General features: G+C 36.5%; 1 protein-coding gene across 3 annotated transcripts in view; it reads left to right on the top strand.

Moving 5' to 3' along the window:
- Positions 1 to 8,499, top strand: part of LOC145997339 (uncharacterized) — a 71,062-nt gene extending 62,563 nt beyond the window's left edge. For all 3 annotated transcript variants that reach the window (XM_083134285.1, XM_083134287.1, XM_083134286.1), the window contains one exon: positions 4,849 to 8,499. In XM_083134285.1, the coding sequence (XP_082990411.1) occupies positions 4,849 to 5,607 (759 nt within the window). In that variant the 3' untranslated portion in view covers positions 5,608 to 8,499. The remainder of the gene's footprint in view (positions 1 to 4,848) is intronic.
- The last annotated feature ends 10,912 nt before the right edge of the window (positions 8,500 to 19,411 follow it).

The raw sequence follows: 19,411 nt of genomic DNA on the forward strand, positions 1-19,411 counted from the left end.
AACCAGTGCTGATACTCCTACCAGTGACAATGTTTGAAAGTTGTAATAGTTTAAAGTTGTTTAAAATGTGAGTTAATATTGGTGGTTGAGTATGGAATATTAAAATACCTGTTATGCAATCATAAAGTACAGTTTTTTCACACAATATTGGAGCAGAATAAATGAAAACTTCGAATTAATCGGGGGGGCCATTTTCAGGGTTGTTTGCATTTACCACTTTGATATCCCTGAGTTATTTACTGGTTTCATTTAAAAAGTTTGATTTTCTGAAATTTTCGTAGGGGGCTCTAGCCCCGTCAACTGCCCCTGCATTCACCAGTGGGACTGGTATCGATGGATATATTGTTATCTTGCCTTTGGTGCAACTGGTTCTGGGTTTGATCCCTCCTGGCAGCTACTTTGTTAGGCACATGGGGTACGGGTGTCCATCATCGATATTCATTGCAACATTGCAGGGGCCTCCTCTATGGCACAGTGGTAGCATTGTCACCTTGTAATCAAGGAGTCCCGGGTTCGATACCTAGTGGAGGCACATAGTTGTTCAGATCCCACTCTAAACTGTAGGTCAGTCCCGATTACCCTTACTGTGCACAATGTGGACTTAAAACACCCACTCAATCAATCAATTGCAAGATTGCAACACTGTGAACTACAGTGCACATGGGTAATTTTATGTAGATGGACGTTCTTTCTTTATCTTTGTTATAAGCTCAGCTATGTTGTTCTGCTTCACTTCTAAGCCACGTAATATTACAAAGTTAACGTCAGTTGCATGGAAGAGTAAACATGTAACGAGATATGTATGGAGTAAACATGTAACGAGATATGTATGAAAGCGAGAAAGACGAGCACACAGCAGATTCAGATGTTATATGAAAGTGGGTTAGTGAGGAAGGGAAGGACACGTAGGTGTTGTGTGTTAGTAACAAAGGTGAAGATGAAAGTGAACATGACACTGCTTCAGTTGTGACATATTTAGTAACGTGGAGGATGGCTGTCTCCCAAGCATGTGACTGATGTTAACTTTATAATATTACGTCATTTAGAAAGTATAATAAAAATTTACAGCTGATCTTAGAAGAAAGACAAAGAAAGAATGTTCATTACGCATGCACAGTATAATTCATGGTGTATTTCATACCTTAAAATAGTTAAAAAGTTAGGGAACAGGTGTACCCCACACACCTATGCATATGCAGAAAATGATGCCTCTAAAGCAGTGTTAAGCAATAATAGTGGACTCTGCCCTCAAATAGCAGTGATGGAACTCAAGATGCAGACCATACAGAGAGAGGGGTGACAGCATCTGGATTTTTATCCAATCACAACTGCAAAATTTACTTATAATTGAAAACTATAAACTCTGTTGTGCAAAAGTCCATTGAGGGCTAATACCTGCCAAGTGATGCATGGTCAGCACATCAAGCCCCTTTATCACTGTTTTGTGGCATTCGAGACTGGAACCTGTTACTTCTTTTTAAGTACCTCCCCAATTGTCCTCATAATATTTTGTAAACTCTGATGTTTTTGGACCTTGCATTAGGGATTGAATCCGGAACTGCTAACACCAAAGGTATTTGGTTATGCAAGGCTCTCACCGATAATTATTTCAGTGAATGAAAGATTGTGCACACAAAGTATTGGAATTACTGAGCAAATGTCTTGAAGAACAGCTATTTTGTTGCATTTGAAGCTTTACTAACCGGTTCTAACGAAAACCCTCCAGTAAAGCAAGCATTGTTTTGTCAGGACCACAGAGCGATGAAATGCTCCAGATTAAAGCTATAATATGTGTTCAAAGGAAAAGTAATGTTGTTCCATGATGGTAGTCTGGATATTAAGGGCATTGATAGTGCACCAATCTTGTAGTACTTGACACTCCCGAAATACTGGAGAACAATCCACTGCTACCACAGGAAGTATTTGTACAGAGCATTCCGTGACATTCACTATGAGACTTGGCGGCAAGGGGCCCGGCGTCAGCGCTTGTCTTTCCCTGTGAATGGAGTCCGCGACAGTCGCTACTCGGGGCTATTAAAATTGCATGTACACGTGCAAGTTCGTCTACTGTAATTCCTCCGATTTCTCATACAATACTCTCTAAACCCAGTTACAAAAATTCACACGACTCGCATTATCTCTAGGCTGTAATTCATGTACTATTGTCACTCTGTAGGGCTTAAATTTAAGAATTTTAGCGGCTCAAAATGCTGTGGTTTTTGAAACACCCGTTTCTTATGAGAAGCGGCGGATAGATTTTCGAGGAGACTGTTCTAACCTTTGTCCTATCTCATAGAGTTTTTCCTCAGGAAGTACCACTTTTATTCAGAACTGACCCTGTTACTCTAAACTTTCTTACGAGGTTTAATATAGTGGTCCTTTGTGGAACGGGAACAACAGGAAATTTCGTTGCAAAATGTTCACACTTCTTCACAATTTCTCTTTCCGAAGTAACACTCGACAAGATAAATCCTTTGTTGTAATGTAAACTTTTGTGGTTCCATATTAAGCCACAATGTTCAACACACGGACACGACACAACACGACTTCCGAGGGAGGATTATACTGGCATCACTCTGCAACATCAACAGAAAGGGAAAGAGAGCGAAAAAACAGACTGTAGCATGTGACTGTCGTGGACCCCGTTCACCGGGAAAGACAATCGCTGACACCGGGCTGCTTGCCCCCGAGTCTCATAGCAAATGTCACGGAATGCTCTGTATAAGCTATTATATTTTTCACCAACAGGTAAAGTAGAAACAGGCTTACTATGGATCATCTGAAATTCAAATGATTCGAGTAGTCGCTTTTTTCTTTGTTTTGAGCAAGAATGACTGCGGAAAGGAGAACTTCAATCAGAACAATGTTAACTTTATTTAGCAAAGAGAGTTGATAGCAAGCGAGAGGAGTATACAACAGACACTTTTGGAGGGAATAAACTGCAGTGTTCCCATCATTACAAGGAACTAGTTGAAGGAGAACTGCAGCCTTAAATTTATACACCCCTCCTCCTGCTTCATGTATGCAAATATTATTTACCTCCTTTTTTGTTTTTTTTAATACTTACACACAATCCTGTAAGAAATCCATAGCAAGAATTATATGAGTCTTGTCTCTTAGCGAAGTTTACTTATTACAATAAAACTGTCCTGTGACAAAAAAGTTCAAAGTATACATTTAGTGTTATTTATCACTCTGTTCCAAAATGCATTCATTACTGTGTAATATATTGACTACAATTTCGTGTCCTTACCAACATTTCAACTTTCACATTTTCTTTAATTTTCGTTAGAAAAGTGTTTGTGTGCTATATAAATTAATTGGTGTGGAGAATGATAGACTATGTAAACACAGTAAACATCTGTACAGGCTCTCAAACATACTACGTATTTTTCTGTGTTGAAATGCTATTTATGTTTACTTTATGAGCATAAGCATCACTATATAATTTGAGACACACATTAGATGTACTGTGTAGAAAATTCAGCAAAAAATGCAGGCTCGACCAGGACTCGAATCCAGTCTCTGGCATACCATGCCATTGCTCTACCAACTAAGCTACCGTGCCAGCTCTGGTTTCTCCTCAGATGAAAATGATAATTTGGTTCACAATCAATGGATAAATAAGTTACTTGAAAGATTGGACATACTTCAGAAAATACTTGTCATAACTTTTTGACCATCATTTACGGGGATGTAATTTTTAAAAAAAGTATAAAATTGATATTTTCAGTTAAAGATCTCAATGGAATTTTTGCTACATCTTCATACAGCTTTACAATTTATTGGTAAAGGACAGTTAAATTACTGATGCCTCTTTTTTTTCTGTTCCAAGATGTATATATTATGTATTGAAACACTCAATTGAACACTGTAACACAGTTTATAACGTTAGAGCCAGCTCCCCGTGGCGGTATGGTTAGCACATCGTGCTACAATGCCAGGGGTCCCGAGTTCAAATCCCGGCCTGGGCTTGGATGTTTTTGAGTGTCCATCAATTTCATCATATCTCATCACTCATCCCCATCTTTGCAAATTAGCCAAAAGTAGCACAAAAAGTGAAGTAAAATACAACAAATGAAATCAAATTATAACGTTCAGTAGAAAGAAATCTAAAAATCAGTATCTTTAATTGAGAGTGCTTTGGTAGGTTTTGAATAGAAGATTGTGCTGTAGGGGTCGTTTGTTACAGAGATGACTGTCCAATCCCTTCTCCTTCCTTTCTGTTTTAATTGGAAAAGTTGAGTGTTCTGTCGCAAGGGCAAGGAACCAGCTAAGACATATTACAGTTTTATGATAAGTTCAGCACCAATGTATGATGTAAATATCAGGCACATGGGAGGACTGCCATAAGTGTTGATGCACCCAAACATTTAAACTCGACCAAGAAGTTTCATACCATTATAGTCCATCTCTATTATTATATATTGTTAATAAAAAACTTGAATGTACTTTCAAGGAGTATAGAAATTACTTATACCCGTAACTATAGCATAAAGTATAATCTTAAAAATGAATTAAACAGAAAAACTTAGGAAATTAATAATGAATCAATATTGGTCTGTTGGAGGTTGATATTGACTCAAAATAAATTTTTGAAATAATATCCAAAATTTGCTGCTAAATAGTCTTTGAGATTGTACTTTTTGTGATATTCTATAAAAAATTTGAGATCATACAAACCTCTACTGAAAGGATCAAAATAGTGAAATTTTCTCCCTGGTAAGTAAAAGTGAAAAGGTTAATGATTGAAAACACAGGTATATTTTGTTGTGATTGTGTAGTTTCAGATGTTCCTTCCCCAAAGACTTGATGTTGGTTTCTCATTGGCTGGTGCTCCTTTTCCAGATCTTTGGTGCGAAGGCAGACCAAGTGAAGCCATACAAATGTCCAGACTGCAGCAAGCCATTTGCCAACACTTCCTACCTGACGCAGCACAAGAGAATCCACCTGGGAATCAAACCCTACCAGTGTGAAATATGCCGCAGAAAGTTCACCCAGCTAAGCCACCTGCAGCAGCACGTAAGGACCCACACGGGTGACAAACCGTATCGCTGTCGTTTCCCTGGCTGCATAAAAGCTTTCGCGCAGCTCAGTCACCTGCAGATCCACTCGCGCTCCCACGAGACGGACAAGCCCTTCAAGTGCACGGACTGCTACAAGTGCTTCGCGGAGAAGAACGAACTCTTGCAGCACATGCCGCGCCACTTGAAGACGCACGTGTGTCGCGAGTGCGGGAAATCATACACGCAAGAAACCTATTTGCTGAAGCATATGCAGAAGCACGCGGAGAACACGGCCGAATGCTTGTCGGCAGCGGCCGAGCGCGAGCAGAGGAACAGCGTGATGAACAGTGAGGCGGTTCAGAACAGTGCTCCCATTCCGAGACCGAACGAGGAAGAAGCGAGACATTGTTTTTCCCTGTGGCAGAAAGTTTTCGAAGCCAGCCCGGGGAGAATGCTCCACGAGAAGCTAGCGAAACCGCCGTTGCCACCGCCAGGGTTGCAAAGCACTCTCATGGCACACAAATCCATCATGACCGATGCGCATTTAAGTGGTTCGTCAAACCTTGTGTGCGCTCCTCATATGCCACAGAACTTGCCATAAGCTGACGGAATCCATGCTCCAAGAGTGCAATGATTTAGGAAGGCCGTGTGCCTGAATTCTCTCTCCTGTACAAATTAATTATTAACCTTTAAGAAAACATTTTGAATCATGGTTATGAGGTGAGTCTGTTCCATGTAGGCAGGTGATGCATCTTCCTAGTAGGTGACAGTGAGTCTTGTAATTGAATGCTAATTGTAAATAGACATGTTCAAATGTGTGGAGTGTGTACCAAAACAAACATTCAGCTATTTCCACTGTGTTCATCTTCAAAGATCCAGCAATAGCTGATATAAAGCACTGTGTGTGTGTATGATGGATGGCTCTTTCTATGCATGTAGGGAATTTCTCTAATTATTTCATATAGAAGTTTCTTTCTTTGCATTTCTGCAATTCATTATGCATTCAGCAGATCTTATATTTGCAACTTTATTATATTACCTGTTATTAGTTTAATGTCCAAGTTATTAACAAGAATGATTGTTAAGAACTGAGAAGAATGTGTTCATATGTGATTTCATACTTCTGACCAATTTTTTGTGAATTTTTTCATGGTTTTGCAAATACTGTATGATAAAGTATACATAATTCACGAGTTTGCACAGGAAATTCTTGAAACTATGCAATAGCAGTCTACCGATTTTGCTGTAAAATATTTATAATTTCATGTGAGAAATAATTTAATCATGAGATCTGCTTCTTGTATCAAAGTTGTTGCAAAAGTCATGAAAATTATGCATTGTGTGTAATTATCAGCATATTTAGACTCCGTAAATGTCTTGCAGCATTTTTGCAGATTCTGTAAGACCGAGGAAACTAGAAAAATATCTGCTGCTAACGATTGACACTGATAATTGGTGTTGGCTCAGCTCTAGAAAGTTGCAAATAAAATTAAGTTTAATAAGTTCGAAAGGACTGTGGCCATGTAGTATTACATTAACAGAAGAGAAGTATCTATGCATCCACAGCCTTGTCTTTGTGATTACCTGTTAGCAATTCGTTGCACAATAAAGCAGCTACGGTGACCAAAATTGCTGTTGGCAACAATTTAGCGGAAGAAAATAAACAAGCCTGGGTGAGGGAAATGTGAAATATGCATATGGTTGAATGGAGGGAGAGGTTGCTCTTAAATGATGATTCCTGCAAGTCTCTTCACCCCTTTCCTCCCCATTTATCTGCCAATCTGTCAATTGTTTTTCACATTTACAGTTAACAACATGTTTCTAATGGTTGTTTTTCTACAAAGGTAAGAGTACAACACCATGTACGGTATATCATGGAGGTATCTTTCACCCATTGACAGAACACTAGTTTGTTTTAAAGTGATTAGAGTAGTTATTTTGTTTCACTTTTTTTTTCATGTCGTCAGTTTTTTACCGGAAAAATGAACAAAAAGCTTTTGTTAAATGTTCTGTTGTTGTTATACTTCATTGTGACAAAAATAATATTGTCTCTATTGTATTTAAAATATGTATACATTGATTATTTGGTTAAAGTCTTGTTATTGTTGTTTTGAGAGTATTTGTAAGTTCAGGACAAACTTCCCAATTTAATTAATACTTTGCCTTGCATTGGTGTGTCATGCTGAAGTGATAAAATGTGTAGCCTGGAGTGGGCATCTTTTGATGCTGTGATAATGCTCCTACTGCACAGTAACCAAGCCTGTGGTTCTGAAATTGTGACTGAATCATGGAAAATATTGAATCGTGTGGCAGATTATTGCTTAGTGAACTGAGCAGCGGATTAATCATCTAGGGGTGCTGAGGGGGTGTGGAATGAAATTTATATGGTGCGACGTTGAAAATGAAGAAAACATGAAATATGATAATGAAACTGACGAATACTATCAACTTGCTTCATTTTTGCCTGATTTTAGCAAAATGATGACATTTGGAAACTTGAAAAGAAAGCTTGTTCAGTGGAGGTCAGTGACATATATGGACAAATGGAGGACTTTTTCCATGGAGTCCACTTTATGCACATATAGGCTAATCGGTTCTGGACCTACAGTTTAAAGTGGGATCTGAACCACTATGTGCCTCCACCGGATATCGAACCCGGGATTCCTTGATTACAAGGCACAACCAATTGAGGTACAAAATTCAGTTATTTATCAAATGTCAAATACGTTGTATAGGTGACAACAACTGCTGAATGTTCTGTTTGTGTGTATTGGGTAAAATAAAGAAATCGCTACTATGCAACCTAAAGTTCTGCAATATGAAGGAAAAAAAACATCATAAAATACGAAATAATGTAGCCACTTGCATGTAATTATCAGTTCACTTTTTTGGACTGCTTCACTTTTCTGAAAATGTTCCATTGCTTTGTTACCGCCCTTTTCATATGTGTTTGTTTTACATAATACATAGCCTACCTTAAAATCCCTCGGACCGCACTATCCCAATGACGAGCTATAACATTTCTTTGTGAATTTTTGGCCTCTTCATAAGAGTCTTTGAAAAAGTCTGAAATGGTACGTTTACTAGAACAAATTAACAAGGAAACTAGCATTAAATAATTTCCTGAGAACGACATGAGGATACTTGAAAGCAACTGAAATTTTTGTTCCAATGCAACTTGAAGAGAAGGGAAGATCAAGTAGGTGGACAACAAAACCGGAGTTCACAGTGCAAAGGAGAACATACAACTGACACTGAGCTTATACATTTATCAAAAAACACAAACAGACTACTTGAAACACAAGAAGAAACAATTCTGAAGAAATAAAGACAAGGGCAGCTGATCTTGATAGACTGCCGAGAGTACAGGAAAATAAATGTGTAATCTCTCTGAGAATAGGATCAATGCTTGCCTGTTGTAAATAATAACAATAGTCTCACTTCAGTACCTAACATTCGGCTCTCAATATGACGAGGACATTCATAATATGACACTGTAGAATATAGGTTTTGGAGAGGGGTGCTTCCGCAGCCCTTCATGCCCCCCCCCCCCCCCCCTTGCAACTGAGTCACTTTTAAGATTGAGGAGCATATAAGAGTTCCACAATTTGCTTTGTTTGCTCTCTTAAGGGCAAAACTGATTTAAAAAATCGGAAATCCAAAGGTTGCTTGGTATGCCAGAGACCCACAGTCCTAATCGAGCCTGTGTGTGCCAAATGGTACAAGTAAAATTTCACTGGCATGGTTCAGTAAACTTCGGGAACCTTTTCTATGGAATCTTGCAAGAGAAAAGAATAGCAGAAACAGACTAGATGGAAAGTGTGGTGGATGAAACTTGTACAGATGAAAAGCATGAAGTTGGAATTCCTGTGAGACTCTGCTGACTAAATATTAGCCCCAAGGTCAAGGAGAGACTTCCCTTCATGTACAGTCATGATTTCACAATCACATGTTCGGTTACTGCACTTAGAACAAGCATATGTGTATCAGATCATGTAAAGATGCCCATGCCACATGCAGGTGGAATCCAATTGTCATTGTATTTGCAGGTGTTTTGGGTAGGGCTGAGCTGATACAACTGTGGACTGATCCCAATACCAGTGCCAAAACTATTACTGATTCTCACCAATGCTTGAAAATTGTAAGAATTATGAGTTGTTCAAAGTATGGATTAATATTAATATGCAGTTATATGCATCAGTTTACCATTTTTTGCTTTAAATTATTCAATCACTCTGAAATATTAATGGCTCTTAGTTAAACACAGAATTCATTATTTTACACAATGCTTGTGCAAAATAAATGAAATTTTCGGATTTTGCATAATTTCCAGGATGATTAGACCACAAAAGTGTTGTGTAGCAATTTTTGCAGACCCTTCAAAATACACAAACTCCACAGAAAGAATTGGTCAGTGTCGGGACCAGCTTAACCCTAGTTTTAGGCTGGTTTGAATTTTAAACCTGCCATGACAGTGGTGGCATTTGCATTTCACAGATGCTGGGAGGGAGGGGGGAGTTTTAAAAAATAATTTAATTTGGTTATTCAAGTATCATAATTTATAATGCAGTTGGATGGTTGAATTATTTCTAAGATTGCAAGATCTTTTTATTGTAATTTTCATTTTCTATAAATGAATCATTTCATTTGTCATAAAACATGAATTCTGTGATCAAAGTTGTATGTACGATGATGTTTACTTGATTTCACAAATTTAAGTTTCAAAGGAGGGAAAATTACCTCTAATGCTAGCAGGATCGTTAACTGTAGTTTCAAAGTTAATTAAGTTGATTAACTTGAAAATGCAGCTATTTCCTGCAAAGATTCCTTCTATGGCCTATGCAATTTGTACCAAAAGTTATGTTACTTAGATATTGAGAAATTAGATGTTTTCCTGATCTACATTGAAAATTTCATGACACTACACAAAATCGTATTTATCAAGGTTCACACTGCTGAAAATTTTCTTCACTATTTCAAGTGCCAATACTTATACCAAAAAATAAATGGTGTGTGCTTTACTAGTGTTAGACTTGTTTCAAGCAGAATATGTACCATGATGAATTGAAGGAAAATAATTCAAACATATTTTCGTGTTTTTTTTATTATTATTTTCATAGCATAGTCCACCATCTCCCATTATAATTAATTATATGGATAATAATTAGACAGATGAATCAAGTGGCATGTTTTGAAGTCCTTCTCACTAAAAGGAAATCCCTGAAAGATAGTTCATCTTTGCCATCATTTGCTAATTTCAATCCAGTAACAACTGAAATGGAAACTCCTGAAACGGCATTGCCTGCTGAAAGAATGTACTCATTTTCTACATTAAACATTGCACCAAAATAACACATCCATTTAGTTTTGTCCAAAAATGAATATTATAAGTGAAATCTCATATTATCTAAAGCCAAGACTACAATAATGTTTGCATTATCTTTTACAAATTATATTTCTTTGTTCAGTGCTCCAACGTTAATATAAACAGGACATTAGTCTGTGTCGTACACTTCTACTGTACTTTGTGTTGATGACTTGATATTACACAGTAAGCAATAAAGCCTACTGACTGTTTTCATTAGACCATTAGAACAGTTTCATGTGAACAGTAGAAAGTAAAACCAACAAAATATAGTGAGATGTGTACGTTTATTATGATGTAGCCTTCTTTATTTAAGTATCATAATTTAATATGAACTACAGGGCAGGGTAGTAGAGAATAAACAAAAATACATTTACTTTAGTAACAATAAATGTTGTACAAAATAATGCACAGAGCAGCAAAAGTACTACAGAAATGTAAAATTTACACATTCATAGTTCAAAGTGTCAATGCTATAAAGTGGAAAGCTAGTCCAGTTAATGACGTAAGCACATGAGTAAAGGTGTGTAAAAGTTATTCAGTTAGACATGATTGGGATGCAGAAGAAAAACAATATTTTATCAACTGTTGCACAGTTGTCCAAATTTCTTCTTTATTGACCAATATAGTAAGTCATGACGGAAATAAGCAGACCCAAGTTCCTTAAACTCTTCACATAAAATATGCACACATTGCTTGGAAAGTTAAAAATGTTTTGTAGATAATTGTATGGAAGTAGTTCATTTTATTTGCTACCCTACTTGATTATTCAGACATCAAATGCAATAATGCAAAGGAATCAAAGTATTTTACAAGAACTAAAACTTGTTACAAGTACAATTAGTCAATTATGTTAATGAATTATGGCAGTCATAACTTTCTTGGGTTGAGCTGCAGGAAACCTGAAAGATTAATGGACCACTGGTTCTCAATAAGGGAGCTTTGAGACTGAAGCAAAACAGCCACAAATTCCACATACCAGAAAAGACACTTTCTTTCTAGTCTGGAAAAAATATCTTCACTGCACATGTGAAACCAACAAACCAAGGGGACACAATGCATGCTATTGAAAAAATTGCCCAGTTCTAGTGGCATGCAAACATGTGTAGCTCATTGTGTCACTCCAGTACAAAAGGTTGTGTTGTGGCTTGACACTTCTATCTGACAGCTCCCTAACGGAGAGTGGCTGGACTGTTGAAAGAATGCCTGGAATCATTTGCCTATGCAAGATTGGTTGCCCATGTTTCAGCACAGTATTAAATTACATAAGTGAATAAACTTGAATTGTAAACATTAAACAAAAGGAGAAAAACCTGAGAAATGCACAGAAGATAAATATTAAGACTGAACCTGAAAAATATTAACATTCTCACAATTTTGCATACCTCACAAGAGATTCAGATTTTGTATAAGTTGGCAGCTTTTGATGTTAAGCTCTTCCAGTGTGTTCTGGCTTATCCGTGGTGTTTTTGCTGCGAACCCTTTATTCTAAAAAATAAAATGAAATAAGGTTTCTCTCAGAGTTATAACAGATATAGTAAAATATCTTAACATTTTGTGGAAAAACTTTAGTTTTTGAATGACTAGTTTGGTTTGAAAGAAGTGAAGGTTGTTTTGTACATGTAAATTATTTCAAATCAATTGCATAAATGACCAATAGTAAAGACATGGTGTGTCATAAGTGATAATTATGTGGTAAATGTGAAAAACTCCCAACTCTTCCTGGTCATATATTCTTCATTCCATTCCATTCCTTCATGGAGTAGAAAGCATAACTTCTAAAATATTCCCTGTTGGCTTGAAATGTAAAATAATCCAACATTGACAGTCATTGCAGACTTCAATACTCATGCAAAGCTTTGCTCTCTGTGATAGGTTACCATAATTATAATCATTTACATGAATAAGGAGGACTGCCACACCTTGTCGATAATATGGGAAAACATAATATGAAGTATTAAACTGTATTGTAAGGTATGATTAATTAATGAATGGTTTAAACTTTTACAATTTTTGTATGTTCTGTTAAAAAGATTTTCTCTAAAGAGTAGCCTTGTGTTTGGTACATAATGTAGGGTTATTTAGTTTTTAGATGAACTAATACTAGTGTGGATCTAAATGTTGGAAGCATTGGATATGGAACGATGTGCGTAGACAAGAACTTTAGCTGAGATCTGTTAGAAGATTGTGTTCTCTGGTACACATGGTTTTTAGAAAACTAGATAGTTTTTTATATGAAAAAGCAAGTTATGTTAATGCTGTGAATTAAAAATATAGTATACTATCATACAATATAAGTTAAAATCAATGCCAAATGCCCAGTTTGTTTCCATTTTTAATATAGAAAAAAATATTGATGTATTATTTACAAAAATAATGTCATTATGAATATATAATTATTTTAACTGGAGACGTAAGAATGCTGCCAAGCAGTAGATTCTAGTATGTTTAGGCTCGTGTAAAGTTGAAATATGTAAGCCTGGCTGTATAAGTACAATGTATGGAGTGTATTTATGCACTGCTAACACTTTGTAGTTAGTTGTTAACTAACACTCCAGTAGAGGTTATGTAGTATTGATGTGATTAAGGTATTTTGGCAGATGTTTCAGAAAGTGGAAGCAGAACTGTTTCGATACAAATGCACCTAAACCCTAGGTAGACATTTCAGTCTGGTTTATGTTACACATGTTTGTTTTGTAAAAAATCTAAAAGGTCTATTGTTGAGACGTATACCTTTAAAATATTTCCAAATTTTCAAACCCACCTGGGTTCATCACTAAGAAAGGATGGAGGATTAAATAAATGCACACGAGTTAAAACAAAGTTAAAAGTTATATCCTTAACTTTGTTTTAAACAAGGTTGGAACCTTGGTTAACAATAGTTAGTTTTGTCAACTTTTAATCTTTTTTAACCCATGTGCATTTATCCTTAACTGTTTTGAACAAGATTAAACCTTGCTTAATCTTGTTTTAACCTATGTGCACTTAACCCTAGCTTGCCCATGCTGTATGAGAAAATTAGTTGGGGGAGGGGGGCTCATAGGCCCACACAGCTTTTTATCATTAAAATTCAATGAACCATTTTGTTATTGCTTTGTTGATTCTATATGTGCAATGCAGTTATTTATTAGTTATAGTAATTACAAAAATTACCATAACTGATAAGAAATAATAACTAATTATTGCCTGAGTGTCGCACACGTATTTTTACCATTTGCTGAAACTCACAAAAACATAATAATATTTCATTAATGCCTCTTTTTATAGAGGTATAAATGTTTCCTAATTATAATAGTTACAAAAATTACCATCATTACCAACCAATTGTACACCAGCATGAGTGTCTCGAAAAACACGCATTCAAAGATGGCACGGGATAGGCCTATTAGTGCATTTTGCCTCCTATTTACATTACAGTTATGTTTTTGTGAACAAAAGTAATACAGAAATATTGGGTTGAAAAATCGAAAATATAGAGATGGTGGGCCTGGCAGCACACATCCCCCCTCCCCTTCCTCCCATCTAGAGTATGCTAGGATTTAATCCATGATCCATTCATCTCTGATGAAGAATATAGGTGGGTTTGAAAATGTGGATATATTTTGAAGACATGTGTCTAGGCACTGGTCCTTTTACATTTTTATGATAATTACATGTGGCATGAGGTTTTATCTTTTATATGACATGCCTGTGTTGGTCATCTACCTTTCTAAATCGCAAGGAAATCCGTATTGCAAATCAATCTATAAAATTACCGTTTTCTTTTGCCAGCAATAAAACAATAGTACTCGTGGCCCAACTTTGGAGGCAAATTTATTGTTAAGTCTGGATAAAATATTTACTGCAGCACGTTACTAGAAGTACTTCAGATCAAATATGCTAATGCATATTTTCAGGCTAGAGGAAATAAACACTAGATAGCAAGGAAATAGAGTATTTCTCTCTGGCTAGGCAAATGGTTGATTTTGTATTGAAAGAGGATTCTCAACGGAATGCTGCTGATACTTCTGAAATATCTTCCAAGTCACATAGAGGCTTTTGTTTTACATGCTGGAAAATATATAGTGTGCATATACTCAAGCTATTTTATTATTTTAACAAGTATTTGTATTAATTTACAGGAATTTCAAAGCATGACAGTATAAGATGAACAGAGAGTTACATGTAAATAAAATGTATACAGTTTTTGTATGGCAGTAACATGTAATATACTATTCCTATTAATAGAATGTGCTTTATAACAAAAACATTTGATTTTAGTGTTTGAGAAAAGTTCCTATTGCAATTATATTGTCATCTGTATTAGTCTATGCTGTCTTGTATTTCTAAGGTTGTATGTGTAATACAAATTGTCTGTGCTAAAAGAGACTTGCTGACTTTTACTAATGTCCTAGTGTGCATGTCTTGCTCTACTAAAATATGCAAAATTGTACATAGCACTTGTTCATCCCAGTGTGTAGTGTCAATCGGTAGAATAGATGGTGTTGGAGCAAAACTTTTAGAAAAAGTCTGACAATCTTTATCCTACATAATAGATCATCAATGTGTTCATGATGTACAAAGTGGAATGTTGTAGGGCGTAGTAACTTCAGGTACTAAGTTAGAAATTTAAAAGGAAAACAAACAGATGTGAAAGTGAGATATTAGAAATGAAAGTGCTTTGCAATCATTTTATTTGCTCTAATTTGAACCATGTTAATGCATATAATGAATTTTTGTTACAAATTTTACAATAGGGAACAGTTCTGTGCTTAAAGGTATATTTAGACTGGCCCACATTAACCCAGAACAGAGAAAGGATTTGCTTGCTTCTTTCCACCCCCACCCCTCCATCCTGATCTGTAACATCATCTTTCCAAATGTCACCCCCAAATATTCTGTTGATATTCCTTCTCGGAAATTGCTTCTAGCGATTGTTAGAGCCACATATTTATGGTGAATAAATATAAAAAAGATCAAAATTTCTGTACAAAAAAAGGGTGCATTTCGGAATCAAAAGTGGTATATAAAATGGCATTTCGGTGTTAAAAATGGTGAATACAACCCTAAATTTGATTTTAAAAACTACAATTATTACACAATAAACATTTGAGATGATGTGATGTAAATTCTTATTACGGTGAATACCAACTTTGTCCAGTTTATAGCAGGTGAAAACAGAGCCATTGAAATGTACAAGGTGTTCACATTTTTCAGCAGCTGTGATTCTTTTTCAACCTCAGAAGAGGGGCAGGGGCATAATGTTAAATTTAGCACAAATTTACCCAAAATGAAGATTGTGAAGAAGAAAAAAATTAGGGGTATGTTGGTTTGCTTTATATCATCTCAGCTGCCACAAAGCTTGGTTAGTGTTAGTTCCACAACCGTGACTTGATTGCTATTGATTTGAGTCCCAGTAGAGCATCTCTGGCGTTAGTTCTATTTTCTATTCAATCATCATTCGTCCCGATTGGTGTGATTGACCTCTAAAAGACGTAGGCAAGCAATATGGAATAACCAAAAAATGCAATATGTCATTACCTATTAAATGGTAGCAAAAATGATGTGAATTTATTGGCAAGTGTCATACTAAAACAGAATACCTTGCATATAGTGCTAGTCTTCAAAGCAACCTCACTTTACTTCAAAGCAAGTTCCGAAAGATCAGTTTTTCCCCTTACAACCATATATCAAGTCCACGTGGAGTCCAGTAAATCCTCCCCTGAAACCTTTCCCACCAATAGTGTCCGTCCAAGAACTGACCGTATCCTGTCAGCTCCACGTGGAGTAAATAAGATGTTGACAATTCGGTTTCTTTCTAGATTGAGTTTTCTTTGCTAGGTTGTGCGGTAAAACGTCTCAGTGAATGCATGGATGTCTTAACACTGCAGGCTTCACTGAAAAACAGGTGGTGGCTCGAAACCAGATACATGTCCGGTCAGCTTCCTCTGTGGTTGTGTCAAAGATACCGAACTGACGATGCTTTGAAGACTAGCACTATACCACCAAATACCTCTCGATCCTCATTTGGAGGATCCAAACGTCAATTTTATCTGATTTTTTATCGCTACACACATATATTTTATTCTGTTTTATTATGCAGTGTTGAATAGGGATGGAAATAAAGAATAAGTCTCTTCAATGGCAAAATGCAAAGTGGCTGCTGCCTTGTGGACAAGGGATCCCAGGTTCGATCCCTGCTGCAGCAAATTACAGTGATTTGGACTGTGACTTGCATTCTCTCTAAGTTTGTCCATGATAAACATGTATTCTTAAATATCACAATACAGTTTTGTTATGAAGATAAATATATACTGTAGGCACAATTGTAAAATGGAGTTCATGTATTAGCATAATATCCTGAAAACTCAGCATGGCAAACGCACAGAAAGAGTAAAAGGATGATTTTGCAATTGTTTGTACCTGCCTTAAACAATTCTCTCCTTTAAAAATGTCTCATGCTGATATACATTTATGAATTCAACTGTGGAAGTAAATGAACAAATGATACATGCTTAATGCATGTTACAGACATCACTGCATAAAATTAAACCACAAAGTCTCTATTATGGTTAATGCATAATATTCAATATACAATTCAAAAAATTGGTGTGTGAAGTTACAGTATCGTTTATGTTGCTACCTGCTCCAGTAATGTTTTAACTAGTTCCTCGATTATGTGGTTCAAAAAAATGTTAAAATTTGTATGTGCTACTTTTGGTACCAGCAGTGCAGAAAGTAGCCGTTCGTGTGAATGTAAAATTGTATTGTCAAGTTTTAATTGACTGCAGAGCATGCAAGAGTGAATTGTAACATTGGCATCAGTGTATATGTTGAAAGTGTTACCCAGTTTTATGTTATGTGATATTGTAGTAATTTCTTTTGCTTAACTGGCTTCTAGAAGTGTTATAACAATTTATCATTTTTTTGTAAACTAATTGTTAACAAAGTTTTAATGTACTAGACTGATTATTAAAATCTGAATATAATGTCAGTTGATAAGTTACTTTTCCTTCATTATATGTAGCCAGTGTTTGTGTGAATTAATCAACTTTCAGATGAGTGACAGGACCAGGGATTTCACACTCAAAGCAGTGGCGGCTCGTGGTCTGGTTCTATGGGTGTACACTTCAGTCTATCGTCCAGAAGTGTTATACCACCCCTGTGAAATACCCACACCCATTTTTGTGTACATAATGAAGCTTAATATATTGGCAACCCAAGTTTTGATCACCTTTCACTGAAAATGGGGCTATGATAGAGTTATACGTATTTCATGATTTTTTTCACACTAATTTTTTTACAAATTTCAAATATTTCGGAAATTATCCAGCCAATCACGAGAAGAGTGATGTTATTGTGCAGTATGTAATTCAGCATTTGATAACCTGACAAAATCACTCAAAACATATCAATACTATTGTCGATTTGCAAAATATTTCGTAAAAACTTTCTCCCCCACTCTGCTGATATAAATGAACAAGGAGAATAATAACATTGGCATACACCAAAGAAGCTGATCCAACTACCACATGGAGGAAATCAGTTGTAATCTATTGTTTATTTCTAATGACAGCCTGATCAAACGAAGCAAATCAAGCGAAATCAAGATAATAAATGTTCAAGCAAATAACAGTACTCACTAAGTTCACACTGCCCTGCTTCATAATCGTACTTCAGAATTTTCCTTCTCTTCCTCCGTATCCATATATTACTGCAGTTGCTACAGGCTTTGTAGCTAACTTCCCTCCAAAAATTCAATAACGTTAAGTCTGCTTTCGCTATGTACAGTTTCCCATGAAATCAAACACTTTGCACTGAAACAGGAACGACCTTTTGACAGCGTTAAATAATTTTGTAACGCAGTAACAGCCACACAATGCAAAACAGCTGACTATTTGATGCACGCTCCCTCCCCGCAGGTTGATAATTCGGCTACTGAGCCACAGAGGCCGTTTATTTTGACCAAGATGCATGAAGCAAAGGCATGCTTAAAACACCCATTTTGGTTTCAGTTGCCCTCTCCTCCTTTTCTTCCCCTGTTATGCTTAGGACAATATACCATCGAAATTTCCCTTTCATAAAAAAAAACAACTTAATTTGCGATGATGTATGGGTTGCATCGACTCCGTCATATGATCTCCAATGAAATGGGTTTGCAACACTACATTTGCTAACGCACCAATCGCTGTGATCATGGCCTTCCTAAATGATGCAACCTCCCCTCTCACGGCACTCAAGTCAACACACCCAATCAGCATCCTCTACGAGACTGCTGCAACAGCGTCATAACGAGTGAAACTACCATTGTGTTCCTGCCCTGATCGCAGCCTGGTCCACGTGGGTTGAAATCACGGATCGCACACTTCTCCACCATCTCTCTTGGTGGAGCGGCGTGGGAACACTTGATGTTTCGAAGGAGATAAGTCTAATAAATAAGTATAATAATTATTTGCATTACAGACTTATTTGGGTGTGCACGTGCGAATAGGCAGAAGCCGCTACTGACTCAAAGTAACAAGCGACATGGGTCCCTCATGTCTGTGAAAAAGCATTCACTAACCATGCATGATCAACAGACTAAGGCAACACTAGGCAGGTATCACTTATTGGATACCGTATTGAACACAGCAGTCTTCTGTCACAATAAATGTTTCCATTGTTAGATTAGTAAAGTCAGGTTTAGAGTTCTTAGTATAAACAATGCCTTTTCGGCCAAGCCCCGAAAAACAGCAGTGTCTTTATGCTAAGAGAACTAAATGTAACAGACCTAACAAGAAAGGCATTCTGTGCTGACACCATTAGGCGATGGTGTTCAATACAATGTGTGATAGATAAGTGAGACACGCACACTATGCATGCATGCTATTAAGAAGTGACACCCAATAAACACATGCAGCTTGTCATGTCAAATATGATTACTGGGAAGTATTGCCTCCCCACTACTCTTTTCTGGTTTCATTAGGTGGAACTTCTGAATAGCATTGTTTACAATTTTTTTACTGGTCCATTAAGCGATCTTGGTTTGGTTGTTTTACTTTGCTTTTCTGCCACTAGTGAA

This window comes from Lepisma saccharinum, chromosome 13, assembly GCF_977018435.1.
Source record: "Lepisma saccharinum chromosome 13, izLepSacc3.1, whole genome shotgun sequence".
Classification (NCBI taxonomy): Eukaryota; Metazoa; Arthropoda; class Insecta; order Zygentoma; family Lepismatidae; genus Lepisma; species Lepisma saccharinum.